This window comes from Macrobrachium rosenbergii, chromosome 40 (assembly GCF_040412425.1).
Source record: "Macrobrachium rosenbergii isolate ZJJX-2024 chromosome 40, ASM4041242v1, whole genome shotgun sequence".
Taxonomy (NCBI): Eukaryota; Metazoa; Arthropoda; class Malacostraca; order Decapoda; family Palaemonidae; genus Macrobrachium; species Macrobrachium rosenbergii.
Window position 1 is genome coordinate 26,695,440 of NC_089780.1, and position 13,703 is coordinate 26,709,142.

At 33.7% G+C, this 13,703-nt stretch overlaps 1 protein-coding gene across 50 annotated transcripts in view; it reads left to right on the plus strand.

Moving 5' to 3' along the window:
- The window catches only part of LRR (Leucine-rich repeat), a 264,962-nt gene that overhangs the window by 108,059 nt on the left and 143,200 nt on the right, over positions 1–13,703 (plus strand). For all 50 annotated transcript variants that reach the window (XM_067083429.1, XM_067083416.1, XM_067083408.1 and 47 more), the window contains 9 exons: positions 152–276; positions 1,438–1,578; positions 2,331–2,512; positions 3,746–3,897; positions 4,590–4,732; positions 5,663–5,778; positions 9,923–10,060; positions 11,694–11,859; positions 12,813–12,971. In XM_067083429.1, coding sequence (XP_066939530.1) covers positions 152–276; positions 1,438–1,578; positions 2,331–2,512; positions 3,746–3,897; positions 4,590–4,732; positions 5,663–5,778; positions 9,923–10,060; positions 11,694–11,859; positions 12,813–12,971 — 1,322 coding nt within the window. The remainder of the gene's footprint in view (positions 1–151; positions 277–1,437; positions 1,579–2,330; positions 2,513–3,745; positions 3,898–4,589; positions 4,733–5,662; positions 5,779–9,922; positions 10,061–11,693; positions 11,860–12,812; positions 12,972–13,703) is intronic.

The window sequence follows — 13,703 nt, forward strand, 5'->3', positions numbered from 1 at the left end:
CAATTTTCTTTTTTTTTTTTTTTCCATTAAGATATGCTTAGTATAACGGGCTCTGCTTGTCTAGACAGTACTGTACTGCAAATGGCAAAGTGATTATCTTTAGATTTATTTGTAAATAAATGAAAGTATAATGGATTGATTTCCTTACCAGGTGCTGTACATATTAGTAATCCCATTGGACGACAGGCAAAAGGTCTGAGTCACTTGAACCTTTCGCATTGTGGGCTCACCGGTAAAGGCGTTAATATGCTGGCACATTCCCTCTCTGTGAATAAGGTAAGTGTTCATAGTAAATAGGATGTAATATCTTACTTTATCCATCATTTTGATGGGTTTCTATAAGACATAATGATGATAATGGTAATAATGATAATTTTTTTTAGTTAATTTTGTATGTTATGTTTTAGTTAAGTATTTTTATTAAATTGGGACTTCTTGATAGTAGCATGTATAATACTATTGGGTTATAGCTTGCCAGTTACTGGAAAAGAACAACAATCAATTTCAATTCAAGTTATTTTCCACTACTATGTATCAAACCTTATGGCAAGTTTGTACAGTTATTTACTAAGTCTGATAGGCATTTTCCTCTTATATTTAAGCTTCATAGGTAACACTGTTGTCTTAATTTCTACAATGAAATTTACAAATTTCCATTTCCTAAATTATTGGAAGTTCTATTTCAACTATGTTTAATGTACTTGAGAGTAATAAGGAGAATTATACTAGGGCAAAAGTAATATACATATATATATATATGTATATGTATATGTTACACGGGAGAATAAGAAATAACAGGTGCAGAATATCTCTGCAGGTTATCAGATTATTTTTACTGTATCAGGAATGATAACTAGTACAGTGAAATTTGTGACCACTGGCAGACTTGGTGAATACAAAATTTGAATGTGAGTCTAATTAAATTAAAAGTAAGGGAGGCAGTCAAACATTCATGTATTTATAAGAAAATGAATTGAACTGCATTAGGTCTTGAAGTTGAACTATTTTAGCTATTTGCCAGGAGAAGACATGACACTTAGTGTGTCAATGGTATATATGGTGTGCTGGCAGGATAGTGAGATCGGACCCCTGTGGCTGTCTAGACCTCAAATTAATTGCCACCTCTGAAAAGAGAAGACCGAGATGAGTTCATGAACCCATGGAATCTTATATATACTCAGTAAAGTATCAGCTCTGAAGTAATTAAGATTTATGGTTGGGAGAAGGTGGTGGGAGCAGATGAGGTTTGCTTGAAGACTTTTCTTCTTTTCTGCTGCTTTTTGGTCAAGTCCATATTCAGTGGTAGAAATGTGTTCTGTGGACATTACAGTAGTGAGTGTATGATAAAGTGGGAATGAAGAAATATGACAAAAGATGTCTTTCACCGCAAGTACTTTTTTGTAGAATCTCTTCATAAATTCAGTTTTATTATTTCAGTACATGTGTCAGACTCTAACATTCCTCAGTCTTGGTGGCAACTCTCTTCGAGATGACATCAACAATTTATATAACTTCCTGGCTCAACCAAACGCTCTCAAGACGCTTGACTTATCTGCTACTGAATGTGCCATTGATGCGGTAAGTAGATTTTTTTTCTTGTTTTTATTTTCTATATACACTTTTCAATATTGTGCGTTTTACATTTTAAACTAAACCTCTAGGTTATATAGTGGTTGAGATAACTGACATTAAAATGTTTTGTTGGGATTTTTTTTGGGGTTGAAATGTAAAAAAATTTTCAATTTGAGATTATATTGAAATACACCCTCATCAGCAGAGTAGAGTTGCCACCTCTGCATCCCAACCTGCTGGCCTTGCTTTCCCTTGTTGCAGTGCTGTTGTGAAACTGTTCAATGCTACAAATTCCTTCCTTACAATGTTCATTTCAGAATTACAGTCAATGAGAGATTTATCAATTTACATAATCTACATATACATTTGATGATGATGTTAAGGATACAGGGAACTGTAGTGTATAATGAAAAATACATGTAATTAGCACGGAACTGATTTTATTGAGAAGCCAGTTTTTTGCATATTTTAATAAAGGAAGAGATTAAGGTTTTTCTTGTCCTTGCAAATTAAATTTTTTGTTGTCATGCAGGGTTTTGCATTTGAAAATTTAAAAAGTCTAAATTAGTTCCCTTGAGTGTGTGCTTTTATTTTGCAGGAATTTTTCACTTTATTTGAACAAATGAGAAGAATTCATTCATTTCTATATTGGCAGAAATTTCATTCTACAGACATTATAAAATGAACATGAACCTTAGTAATGTTGTAACCTTAGGAAAGGTGACTACAGTAGGTTAATGGTTGTAAATTTATTTCAGGTTTTTGGCGCATTACTGCGTGGTTGTACAAGTAGTTTATCACATCTAAATTTATCCCGTAATAGTTTTGGTAGCAAGAAAACTCGCGAGATGCTGCCGTCCTTCAAGCAGTATTTCACATCAACGTTAGCCCTTAAGTCCCTTACTTTAAGTCATTGTAAACTTCCAGCGGATGCTCTTAAGTAAGTACTTGCAAAACAACCAGTTTTAGGATGCACTTTGGTGAAAACATAGTAAAGGAACCATTAGATTGCACTCACATCTGTACATAATTTCCAGTGTTGCTCATGATTTAGACTCGACTGTAGATTATTTTTAATGTAAGTTTAGTTTCTTTTTGGTTGCCCTATGGTTTTTTGTAATTCATATAGGATAGTGTTGTGTCTGTATATTGAAATGGTTAGGCACATGAGCCACAAATTGAGATATTCTTATCTAATATTAGAGAAATATAGGCTTTGTATCTGATGTTAATGTCCAGTAACTCAGTATGATCTTATCTTTGGTAATGCATTGACTATTTTCATGTAATGATTATAAGTTCATAAGAAGTTGAATATGGACTGTTTACCAATTTAAAATTTTTTTTTTTTTTTTATTTTAAAGGCCTATATTTTCATTTAAGGTAGTATTTGGTCTTAAACTGAAATGCAGTGGTTTACTGTCATGAGTATTTTAAAAATTCCATATCAGAATTCTGATATAAATTCCATATTCTTTGGTCACATAAATCTTATTTTAGAACTGAAAATATTGGAAGTATTGGAGTTAATTTACAGTAGTTTGCTTGCAATGTAGATTTGTACAGTACTTGAAAATATTGTCAGTTTTATTAGAAAATGTCTTTATAAAGCAAGTGTTTGAAATACTTTGACATTCAAACTAGTTTAGAAGTATGAATAGGTGTAGCTGGCTAGTGAGTCAGATTTTGGATTTAAGGTAAAAGCAGTTATGAGTAATAAATAACTTAGCCTTTGGATGTAGGATAACATTTGTGTGAGTCAACATTTTTGTCCATTCATGGTTGGAATCTCTCCTTAATTACATTTGTATCAGTAATATTTGACTGAAATTTTTAAATCTTTCTGTACTATATTCTCAGCATAATATATGCCATTTCACTTAGTTTTCCTTATGAAATTTTAAGAGCAGACAACATAAGTATGAATTATGATTGGTATTAACATCACATGTAAAAATGTTTTGTTGGTGGAAAAAAATAAAGTTGAATGGAAAAATAATTTACTAGTACTGATTTGTCATTGTGAGCTTAGCAAGAACAATTTTCAGTATTCGATGTACAGTATTAAGCACAAATTTACTATTTAGACATATGTTAATTTTGTCATAATATCCAAAAAATGCAGTTTGATGCATGTGTCAAGTGTCAGCTGACTTTTCTTTTTCTCTTTCAGGAATGTGTTGTTAGGTTTAGCTTGCAATGAAAATATTTCTGAGGTTGAACTTGATCTAAGTAGTAACCAGTTAGGTGGAACAGGAGCACAAATTCTAGAATCCTGCATTCACGGTGTTAGATGTTTATCTGCGCTAGATATCTCCGATAATGGTAAGCTGAAAGACAAGTGTGTCTGTGTTAAAGTTTTTGTGTTTCACCTTTCTAGACATAAGAAAATTTCACTAGTATGAGATGCCCTGAAAGTTGCACAGACATTAAAAATGTCATATTTTCAAAATGTTTTAGAAAGGTGGTCAAGTGTAAATAATATAATTCCATATATGTCATCAAGTGTGAAGTTTTGTATAAAACCTTTAAAAATTTTGAAAATCATATCTTAGTGACTGAAACTTGGGTACTGAAAAGGAAAATGATGGGGATTTTGAATGGAAAGAGGTATGGTCAGGGTATGGTGAGAAAATTGTATTATGAGGGAAGAGAGTCTCACAGATGATGTGGCAGGAAAATAAGACTTGTGATCTCAAAGGTTGCAATGATATACATAAAAAAGGTTCCTGCAGTGATAGAATATGAAATTATAGCATTTATTGTTTTCTACTGATGTGGTTTGATTGAATTTATAATTCAATCAAACTACATGTTTCATTTAATATTTGCATTTTTGTAATTGTCAAAATCACTGGGCAGTTTATGTTGAATGGTGAAAATATTTTTTTGAGGTCATGCCATCTTAGTAAAAGTTCTATTACATAAAGGCTTTTGTTGTAAGAATATTATTTTACTTTAACTCTTCCATTTTCAAGGCTTAATGTTCATCATGTGTTATTTTTATGCATTTTCAGGTTTAGAAAGTCAGTTAGGACCAGTTGTAGATGCCATTAGTAAAAACAAAAGTATCAAGAAGTTAGACCTTGGTCGAAATTTAATTAACATCAAGAGTAAACATGTGTATCCTGTTGTGGAGTCTATTGTAAAAATGATCCAGGTAAGAGTTTCTTTTTTACAATAATAATCAAAATAAATTGCCTGCATGTAAACATAAGAAGTGACAAAAAATTGGGAAAGGTTATATAATAAGATTCAGTATATGCCTAAATAAAAGTGATAAAAATGAACTTGTTAAAGTGTTGTAATTTATATGGAGTAAAATAATTAGGAGCTAAAAGAATAACTAAGAAGTTAAGAGGAGCTATGCAATCATAGCTAGGTAATGTTTATATAAAGCTGTCAGTTGTAATCCAAAGAACATGAAATATTAAGATAAAACAAGCCTTAGATATTAAGACAGAAGTAAGTGCTTCTGTCAATTAGTTAGACCTTACTTTTTAGCTAACTTTTAATTTAGCTGACAGCTAGTTTCAAAGGTAAAAATTGGAGCAAAGTCTGAACTTGACTTTTGTGTTGGAACAAAAAGGTTGTGAAGGATGAAATAATTCATATTCAGCAGCTTGTGTTCATGAATGGTATCTTTATATAGTATGTTTTCCATTGGCAATATTATGTCACCCCATAATGCAGGTGGTGTAGACACTTTCATTTACAACTAATATTTTTAGATCTCGGTCGTAGGATGATGCATCACTAGTGTATCAGTGGTATTTAGGATGTTGGTGATACTATTATTTACTCATGTAGTCTTCATAATTCTGCATCATCTGATTGCCTTCTGTCATTGGAATTTGTGGATAAAATTTTTTAATGGACTTTACTGGGATATCAAATGATTTTTTGACATGTACAATGAGGTGCAAATTCAGTTTTGTTTTGCAGAGTAGCCGTAAAAAGTTACATGTATGGTGCCCAAAGTTGAGGAAATTTGCTATCTACAGTTTCTTTTTTTATGCTTTTTAAAATAGGTAATTAACTTTAATTTTTGTAATGAATATTTAACATTAAAAATTTTTATATTTTTCAGGAGGAAGATTGTGTGTTAGAATCTCTCTCCATAAATGACTCCAGGCTCAAAACCGATCTACACAATCTCTTGAACGCGCTTGGAAGCAATCATTGCCTCAGAAACTTAGATATTAGGTAAGACTCTATGTTAATGATGTTGGTGTAAGACTCCATGTTAGTGATGTTCTACAAAACACAATTATCATGAATATCTTGGAAGAAGGAAAGTTCCTCTGCACGTGTGTGAGTCAAGAATTCACTGTCTCACAAGATGCGTCATTTCCTGTGAGCTAGTGTCCATCGGGAAGAGTTTGGAACCGATGAGGTAGTGGATGTTATGATCAGTGGGTTTGTAGAAAAACATTGCATGTGCATGACCCCTGAAGAACAGAACTGGTGAGACTAAGAGATGATTCCTGTCATTGTGGCTTCAAGGTACTCTTGGCCCAAGGGGGGCCTCAGGAACAGTTGGTGGAATTAATAAGGGCAGGAAAGGATAGTTGGCCTTTGGCAGCCTGAGAGAGTTGAATATCCTGCAAATTAATTCTGAAGGCATAACTGCTAATAACCAATTTTTCCAACCTGGCAGCAACATAGTAGACTTTGAGATATGAGAATCAGGGGTACTGCTTTATGTTCAACTAGGACACCAGTATAGCCAGCTTTACAGAGGCTGTAAATGTTGAAGCTAGAGTAGTACACTGAAGCTGACATTGAAATAACTGCAAGAACCAAAGTTGCAGGGTTCCCAGAAGTATACAAGGACGTCAAAGTTGTGGAATACACCTCATCAGTAGAACTCTTGGTATAGCCGATTCACTTAATGTAGATTCTTGGGCCTAAGAGACGTTTGTTTGGCAGCCTCTGATTGGCTGGTACTGGGAGGTATGCAGCTCGCTCACTGTTTCATTTTAACGTCTGTAGCTCAGAAAACTTGAAATATCTTTATATTTCTTCATTTATCTCACGTTTTACACAAGATAGGAAAGTTTTGGTCATACCAAATGATTCGTTATTAATTGTACAACTAAATCATGATTTCTTGAAATCGGTAAGATGAAACACAAAGGAATTACAACGAGTAAAAATGAAGAGAGAAACATTTCATTCTTTATACCTGTTTTTACATATCGTCAGATTTTGCATCATTCATGTGATCAAGATAAAATAAAACTTGTGTTTTCATACAATAAATTCACCCTGGATACGCTGGTGCTTTCAGATTTTAGATGCGTGTGGTATGTGAAGAGAAAATGAAGAATATATCTTATTATGTTGCATCCGTACTTGACTCAGTTTGGCAGTAGAAACCGAGAGACGGTGATCTGCAAAGCCGAGGCGCCGTTGACAGTTGCCAGTTAGCAGTATGAGAAGTTAACAGTTTCGACAATATTTACCGTATTGTTATGTCATTACATTTTCTGTAAATAAAGGCATAGAATTCCCATTATGAATGTCGAACTTTTCCACTCCAATATCATATAATTATGTCCGTATGACTGGACATATCTGATAAGAAAAAATGAATAATCATATGGATGCATCTGGATGTGTTGGCTTCAATTTAGGCTAGGTGAGAAATTTGCATACTGCAGGCTACATGGTAAATAACAGGCCTGCACAATTATCAAATATAACATGTATATATAGGAATAAACATTCTGGTGTAAGAGCAGCTCAAACAGATTCTATATTCGTTACATCGCCAATAAATTTTATATGGTAAGAAATAAAAAGATGTACTTTCGTTCATTGAATGAACATATAAAAACCATCAGCTTTTCGTGTTATTGACCAGAGAAGCAACCGGCCATAATAATGAACTCATAATTATTCAGCCTGTTATTTATCATGTACCCTACAGTATGTAAATTTCTCATCTAGACTAAATTGAAGCCAACACATCCAGATGCATCCATATGATTATTCATTTTTTCTTATCAGATGTGTCCCGACATACGGACATATATGATATTGGAGTGAAAAAGTTCGAAGTTATAATGTGAATTCTATGCATTTATGTGCAAAAATGGTAATGATGTAATAATACGGTAAATATTGTCGAAACTGCAAACTTCCCATATCGCTAATTGGCAACTGTCAACGGCACCTCAAAGCTCTCGCTGTTTGCAGATCACCGTCTCTCGGCACTACTGCCAAACTGAGTCAAGTACAGATGCAACATAATACGACATATTCTTCATTTTCTCTTCACATATCGCACACATCTAAAAGCTAAAAGCACCAGCGTATTCAGGGTGAATTTATTGTATGAAAACACTTGTTATATTTTATCCTGATCACACGAATGATGCAAAATCTGACAATATGTAAGAACAGTATAAAGAATGAAATGCTTCTCTTTTCACTTTTACTCGTAATTCCTTTGTGTTTTACCTTACTGATTTCAAGAAATCATGATTTAGTTGTACAATTAATACCAAATCGTATGGTATGACCAAAACTTTCCTATCTTGTGTAAAACGTGAGATAAATGAAGAAATATAAAGATATCTCAAGTTTTCTGAGCTACAGACGTTAAAATGAAACTGAGCGAGCTGCATACCTCCCGGTACCAGCCAATCAGAGGCCGCCAAACAAACGTCTCGTAGGCCCAAGAATCTACCTTAAGTGAATCTGCTATAGTAGGTTGAAAGACAGGAGCACTTTGGTATGCTGCAGCTGAGTACAGGGTCATTCTTGTACTTTGGAGCATCTGAAACTAGACATGTTGAGTACACAGGAGCAGGACTTTAATTACCAAGATGGGCAATAAGACAGCAGACAGTACAGCTAGAGCAACAGATCATGAGCTCAAGAATAACATTCCTAGATGAATTGACTGCAGCGAGTAATTGGCCTTGGAGGGTGGAGGAAAGTGGTATATGCTGAATAAATGCTCTCAGTTGATAAGAAGAAATGGTTGGATGGAACAGCAGCAGCTGTGCAAAGTAGAAAAGATCAGTGTAGGAGCAGCTTCATCAGGCAAGATCAGAAGCATGATGTTTATACACTTGCCATTGAGTTGACATGAACCCGTGAGCATTATACCCGTTCACACAATATCATCATCACAATAATTGTTTTCTTACATGTTTACATCGGCTTTTACTTTTGTGGGGTTAGATGTATAAAATGAGATCTCTCCATCAAGCCTAGGTCTTTAGTCCTGTAGGGGAAACCACTGTTGACCCCATGATTAAGATGCCATAAATGTAGAGGAGGCAGATATATACTGAACAAACAAGCGAATCCTGATAAGGGAAGGGCAAAAAGGTTACGCTGCACACCATGCTGAAAAACAAGGCAAAATTAGAAATTCAAGCAAAGAGTTATTTACTGAATGTTAGGTGGGCTGTTAATTGATTGAATACTGGAAAATTAAATGCTTGCAGAAACTCAGGAGTGTTGTAAGTCACTGACCAAAAGTAAAAGAAATAAACTCAGTAAGCACTGAGCATAACACCATAAAGTCAATTAAAATAAATGAATGTGAATGAATGAAAAGAAATGAATGGCACAGCCCAGTAACTGGGAAGCATGGCAACATGCCTGACTCTTAAGAGTCTCATAGAGGAATGATATTTTCCCATGCAGAACAGTTAAGTCTAACTTGGGCATGAGCAGTACAACTTTTCTTTGGCAGTTCCATTAGTTATGTATTATTTCCCTTTTTGTGTTCTAGAGAAGTTTAGACACAAATAATACATGACATTTATTAAAATAGTGTTTGAAAACCTCACTAGACTTATCTGGCCAATCGTCAACACACCCTCATAGGCTGTACATTTCCATGGTTTAACAAGATGCTCAAAAATAAGCACTGGTGTAGTATTCACAGTAACTAGTTTGGTATGCAAGTGGCTTATGAATGTATTAGAAAAAGTATAAAATTAATCAGACAAATTGCATTACCTGCTCACCATGGGAAGCAGCCTGATAATTAAAGTTATTAATTCACTCAGACCTGGACTTAAGAGAAGATACTGGTTTAAAAGCCCAGGTCTTTATGCATTAATGATATAGTTTTTAGGTTTGGTTACTTGAACAAGTGTAATACTGTATTGTGACACTTTAATATTACAAAATGTTGTGTGAATTTTGTAGGCATTGGGTACATTTCATGTACCATCTTGGTTTTATGGTTTTGTATTTACTTAAGAGAAATTTACATAATTTAATGAAATCATCAATTTTTTTTATTATTGCAGTGATATGATTGATGTATTAGTTATTGCTATATACAGGTCTTATGATTTTTCTTTTCTATTGTTTTCAGTGGAAATTACATGGGAGACAGTGGTGCGAGACTCCTAGCCAAAGCTCTACAAATAAACTCAAAGCTGCAGTATATTAGCTACGATAGAAATAACGTCACCCTGCAGGGATATAGTGATATTGCTTATGCATTACAAAGGTAAGTTGGACAGACATTGGGCTTGTTGCAAACAGAATTCCAAGTAAGGTTTGACAATTAACTTTGTTTTGAGTTTGGTACTTCCATGACGACCAAATAATGATCTAGAAGCTTGTTGTCTGACGAATAGGAATGACTTGTCTTACAGTCATGCAGACACTAGGCAACATATTTGACCGTGAGGGGGCAACACTTCCTTCCCTTCTGGTCAGATGTCAAGATAATTGACAGTTAGATTACATCCCCCCTCGCTCCAAGCTTTTGGAAAAGACTGGGAATCAATATGTTTTCTTTTAAAATTTTACATGATTTACTATAGAAATGCATAAATAATATAATTATAGCATGCAAAATAAGAAAAAAATTGATAACAAAGTAACATCACGTTTATCTATAAAACTACAGTATACAAAACAAACAAAAGATATATGTTACATATGCATAAAAAATCAAATCTATCTCAGTGAGAGAGAGAGAGAGAGAGAGAGAGAGAGAGAGAGAGAGAGAGAGAGAGAGAGAGAGAGATGAAATACAAAGAACATTATCTAGATCAGTGATGCCTTCATCCCTCCCCCCCAAGTTGGATAAAGAAAAAGATCAGGGATTGAGCTAAAATCTTACTAATTCACTATATTTTCTTTAATGAATTGATATTTTGCTATGTTTACATTAATATTAATACTTGAAAATTAGTAAATCATTTATTTATCATAGAAAACAAATAAACATACATATTACACATGCATAAAAATTCTCTCATATCAGAGAGAGAGAGAGAGAGAGAGAGAGAGAGAGAGAGAGAGAGAGAGAGAGAGAGAGAGAGAGAGAAGGAATTATTATTTTTTATTATTTAATGTTATTATGTATTCTTATTAAACTTAATAATATTACTATTGAAAATTAGTACTGTAAATCATTATTTTATCATAAAATGTATATGTACATACAGTACAGTATTTAGTCATGAAATTAATATGAAAATACAGAATATTGCTCTATGAAAAAATCCACGAATGGGTGAGTTTTCCCCTGAATGATTTATAGATAGGTTCCACAGAAAATTCCATGAATCGCTGAGTCCGTGAATTGTGAGAACCCGAATCCAGGGGGGGCATTTACTCAACTGGTAGATTCTTTGCTCAAAACAAAAGAAAAATATCTTCTCAATAGTTACTTTGTAAATATCTGACACAAGAGATTTGAGATTTCTAGTAGACCCCAAATACTTGAGATGAGTTGATGAAAATACTATAAAAAATTGGTCCATTGTTTTTAAAAACTTTTAAGAAATAAATGGCACAAGTGCTAAAGTAACAAAATATGATACTATTAACTACATTCACAGGACCTGGTTAAGGTTCAGCAATGTCCATGACTAAAGATATATGAAGCACCAAATGAAAGAGACCGCAACAGTCAAGAGGAAATTCATGTAACAAAGCATACTACTAAAGATCAAAATACTTGATCTTAACAGACAATTAATGCTTGTGTGCCAAAACCTTAACATTGAGAGAGAAGACTTTTTAGCTTGGGTGTCTTGTTAAACAGTTTTTATAGCTAATTAATAACTGTTTTTGAAATTTTTAATGATTTTACTGATAACTAACTTGTTCTTTTTCTCCTCTTTCAGTAATTATAGTGTCAAGTTCATGCCGTTTCCAGTACATGACTGCATGTTGTGTATGAAGACTGCTCCGGAGAGAACGGAAAACCTGATGAGAAGAATACAAGACACACTCTTTAGAAATGTCTCTCCTATGAAGTACTCTAATGGCCAGGCCTTTAGGTTACAGCAGGTAAAACTTTGCCAAATGACATTCAACCTTTTTTAAGTATAAGGAAATTAAATTAACTAGGTACTCCTTGGTAGATCTGTCCTCATGATCAACTTGTCAACATATGTTAAATTCGATGGTCTGGGGAATTCTTGTGATAAACTTGAAATATAATACGAAATATAATGCTTTTCTACATTTGAACCCATGAGAAGAAGAGGTGGATGTTTCTTGTATATTTTTGGATGCTTCACAGTTTGTCAGTTTTCAGCTTTCACAAGAACTGCACCCTGTAGGCTATATGGATTTTCCTTTGATTGTTGGAGTAAACATTCAACTTTCAAGGTTGTTTATAGCTTGAGAACTTATTGTAATGTTGGTAGTAAATGCTGTTGTGCAATGAGGACACTGACTTTCAGTACTAATTCTGTTACCACATTAATCTTATAGCTTAACCATTTCAGTGTCAAGTCAGTGGTTTGGGTTTACTATTTATTAATGATTACTAGGTACTTGGTTACAGTGATAATTTTAATGTTTGTCTTGTGGGTTACACATGATTTTGAAGGTTACATTTTAATTTTTTATTTTAATTTGTCCAGAATATGCTCTTCAAACTGGAGTTTCTCTTAAGTCAGTGCACTATGCATATTGGCAGTTATGCAACATGAAGGCTAGAATTGAGTTAGGCGTTTGTTTGTTTGTTTAATGCTTATTATTATGTATACAGTAATTTTAAATGATCATATTTCATTTTGATATTGTTGGTCTTGTAAAAAATACATATCAGTTGTTTATCTCTTGCATGTTATATTTGTTGTGGAATTGAACAAAACCTGTACACTTATAGATGGTTTAGCTGTGTCCTGGTTGCATTTTTTTATTTATATTTTGTAAGATGTATCTTGCATTGAAATTTTAAAAATCTTCCCAATAAAATTTCAAACTTTTTTGCTATTCTCTCCCTTTGTTAGGGTTTCTTGCTGAGTTCTACACAACAGCAAGTCGACAGATTGGTGCTACAAACTGGCGAGGTTGTTCGTACTTTGCGGAGATCTGGCATGGAGTATGGTGGCTCGAATTCTCTTCAGTGGGCTGAGGGTCTCATTAGTGATGCAGATAACTCCAAACAGGTAAGCTTATCTTTGCTGACTTACCTATTAGATACTTGCAGAAGGTGGGGGAAGTTTAGATATTGCCATAGTTTGCAGCAATAAACCTCAAGCATGAGTGTATCAGTTTGGATGTGTATATTGAGTGACTCTGTGACTTGCTTATGCTAGTACAGTGTGGTAGTATAGCAGTCTTTGTGCTTTATAGGTAGACCATAAATTTTTCATTCAGGAAGAATTCCATTATGGGAAACCTTGGATAACAGGAAGTGCGGTCTGTGTAGGCTTATTTGTTATTTTCGTTTGTTTAGGTTGTGAATTCTGACACTCATTTAAACTTAGTTTTTCATCAAAGAGATTAAGTATTTTTAAGTGGATCATGTTTTCTTCATGGGTAATGAAATCATGCTTTAGGACTTATTAGTACTACATGGGTAAAAGAAATAAGGAATTTTTTTTATACTTTGCTTCCCATTTGTTATTGGATAATTAACGTCGGAAGTTTTTATGGTTAATTATGAAAGAATTTTGTTACTGTTTTAGCAAGTGGTGTATATGTTTGTAAGTTTTATTGTGTTTTAAAGATTGGTTATGAAACTCATTTTACTCCTAGGGTTTCACATGGTATTTGACTCAAGGAAATTTTATTTTGTTTTTATTAACTTCACCATTGAAAGATTTCTTTTTAATAATGTAGTGGAAATGTTGATGGGTAAGTGGTTTTGATTTTTATGTTAACTGCCGTTTTGCTGT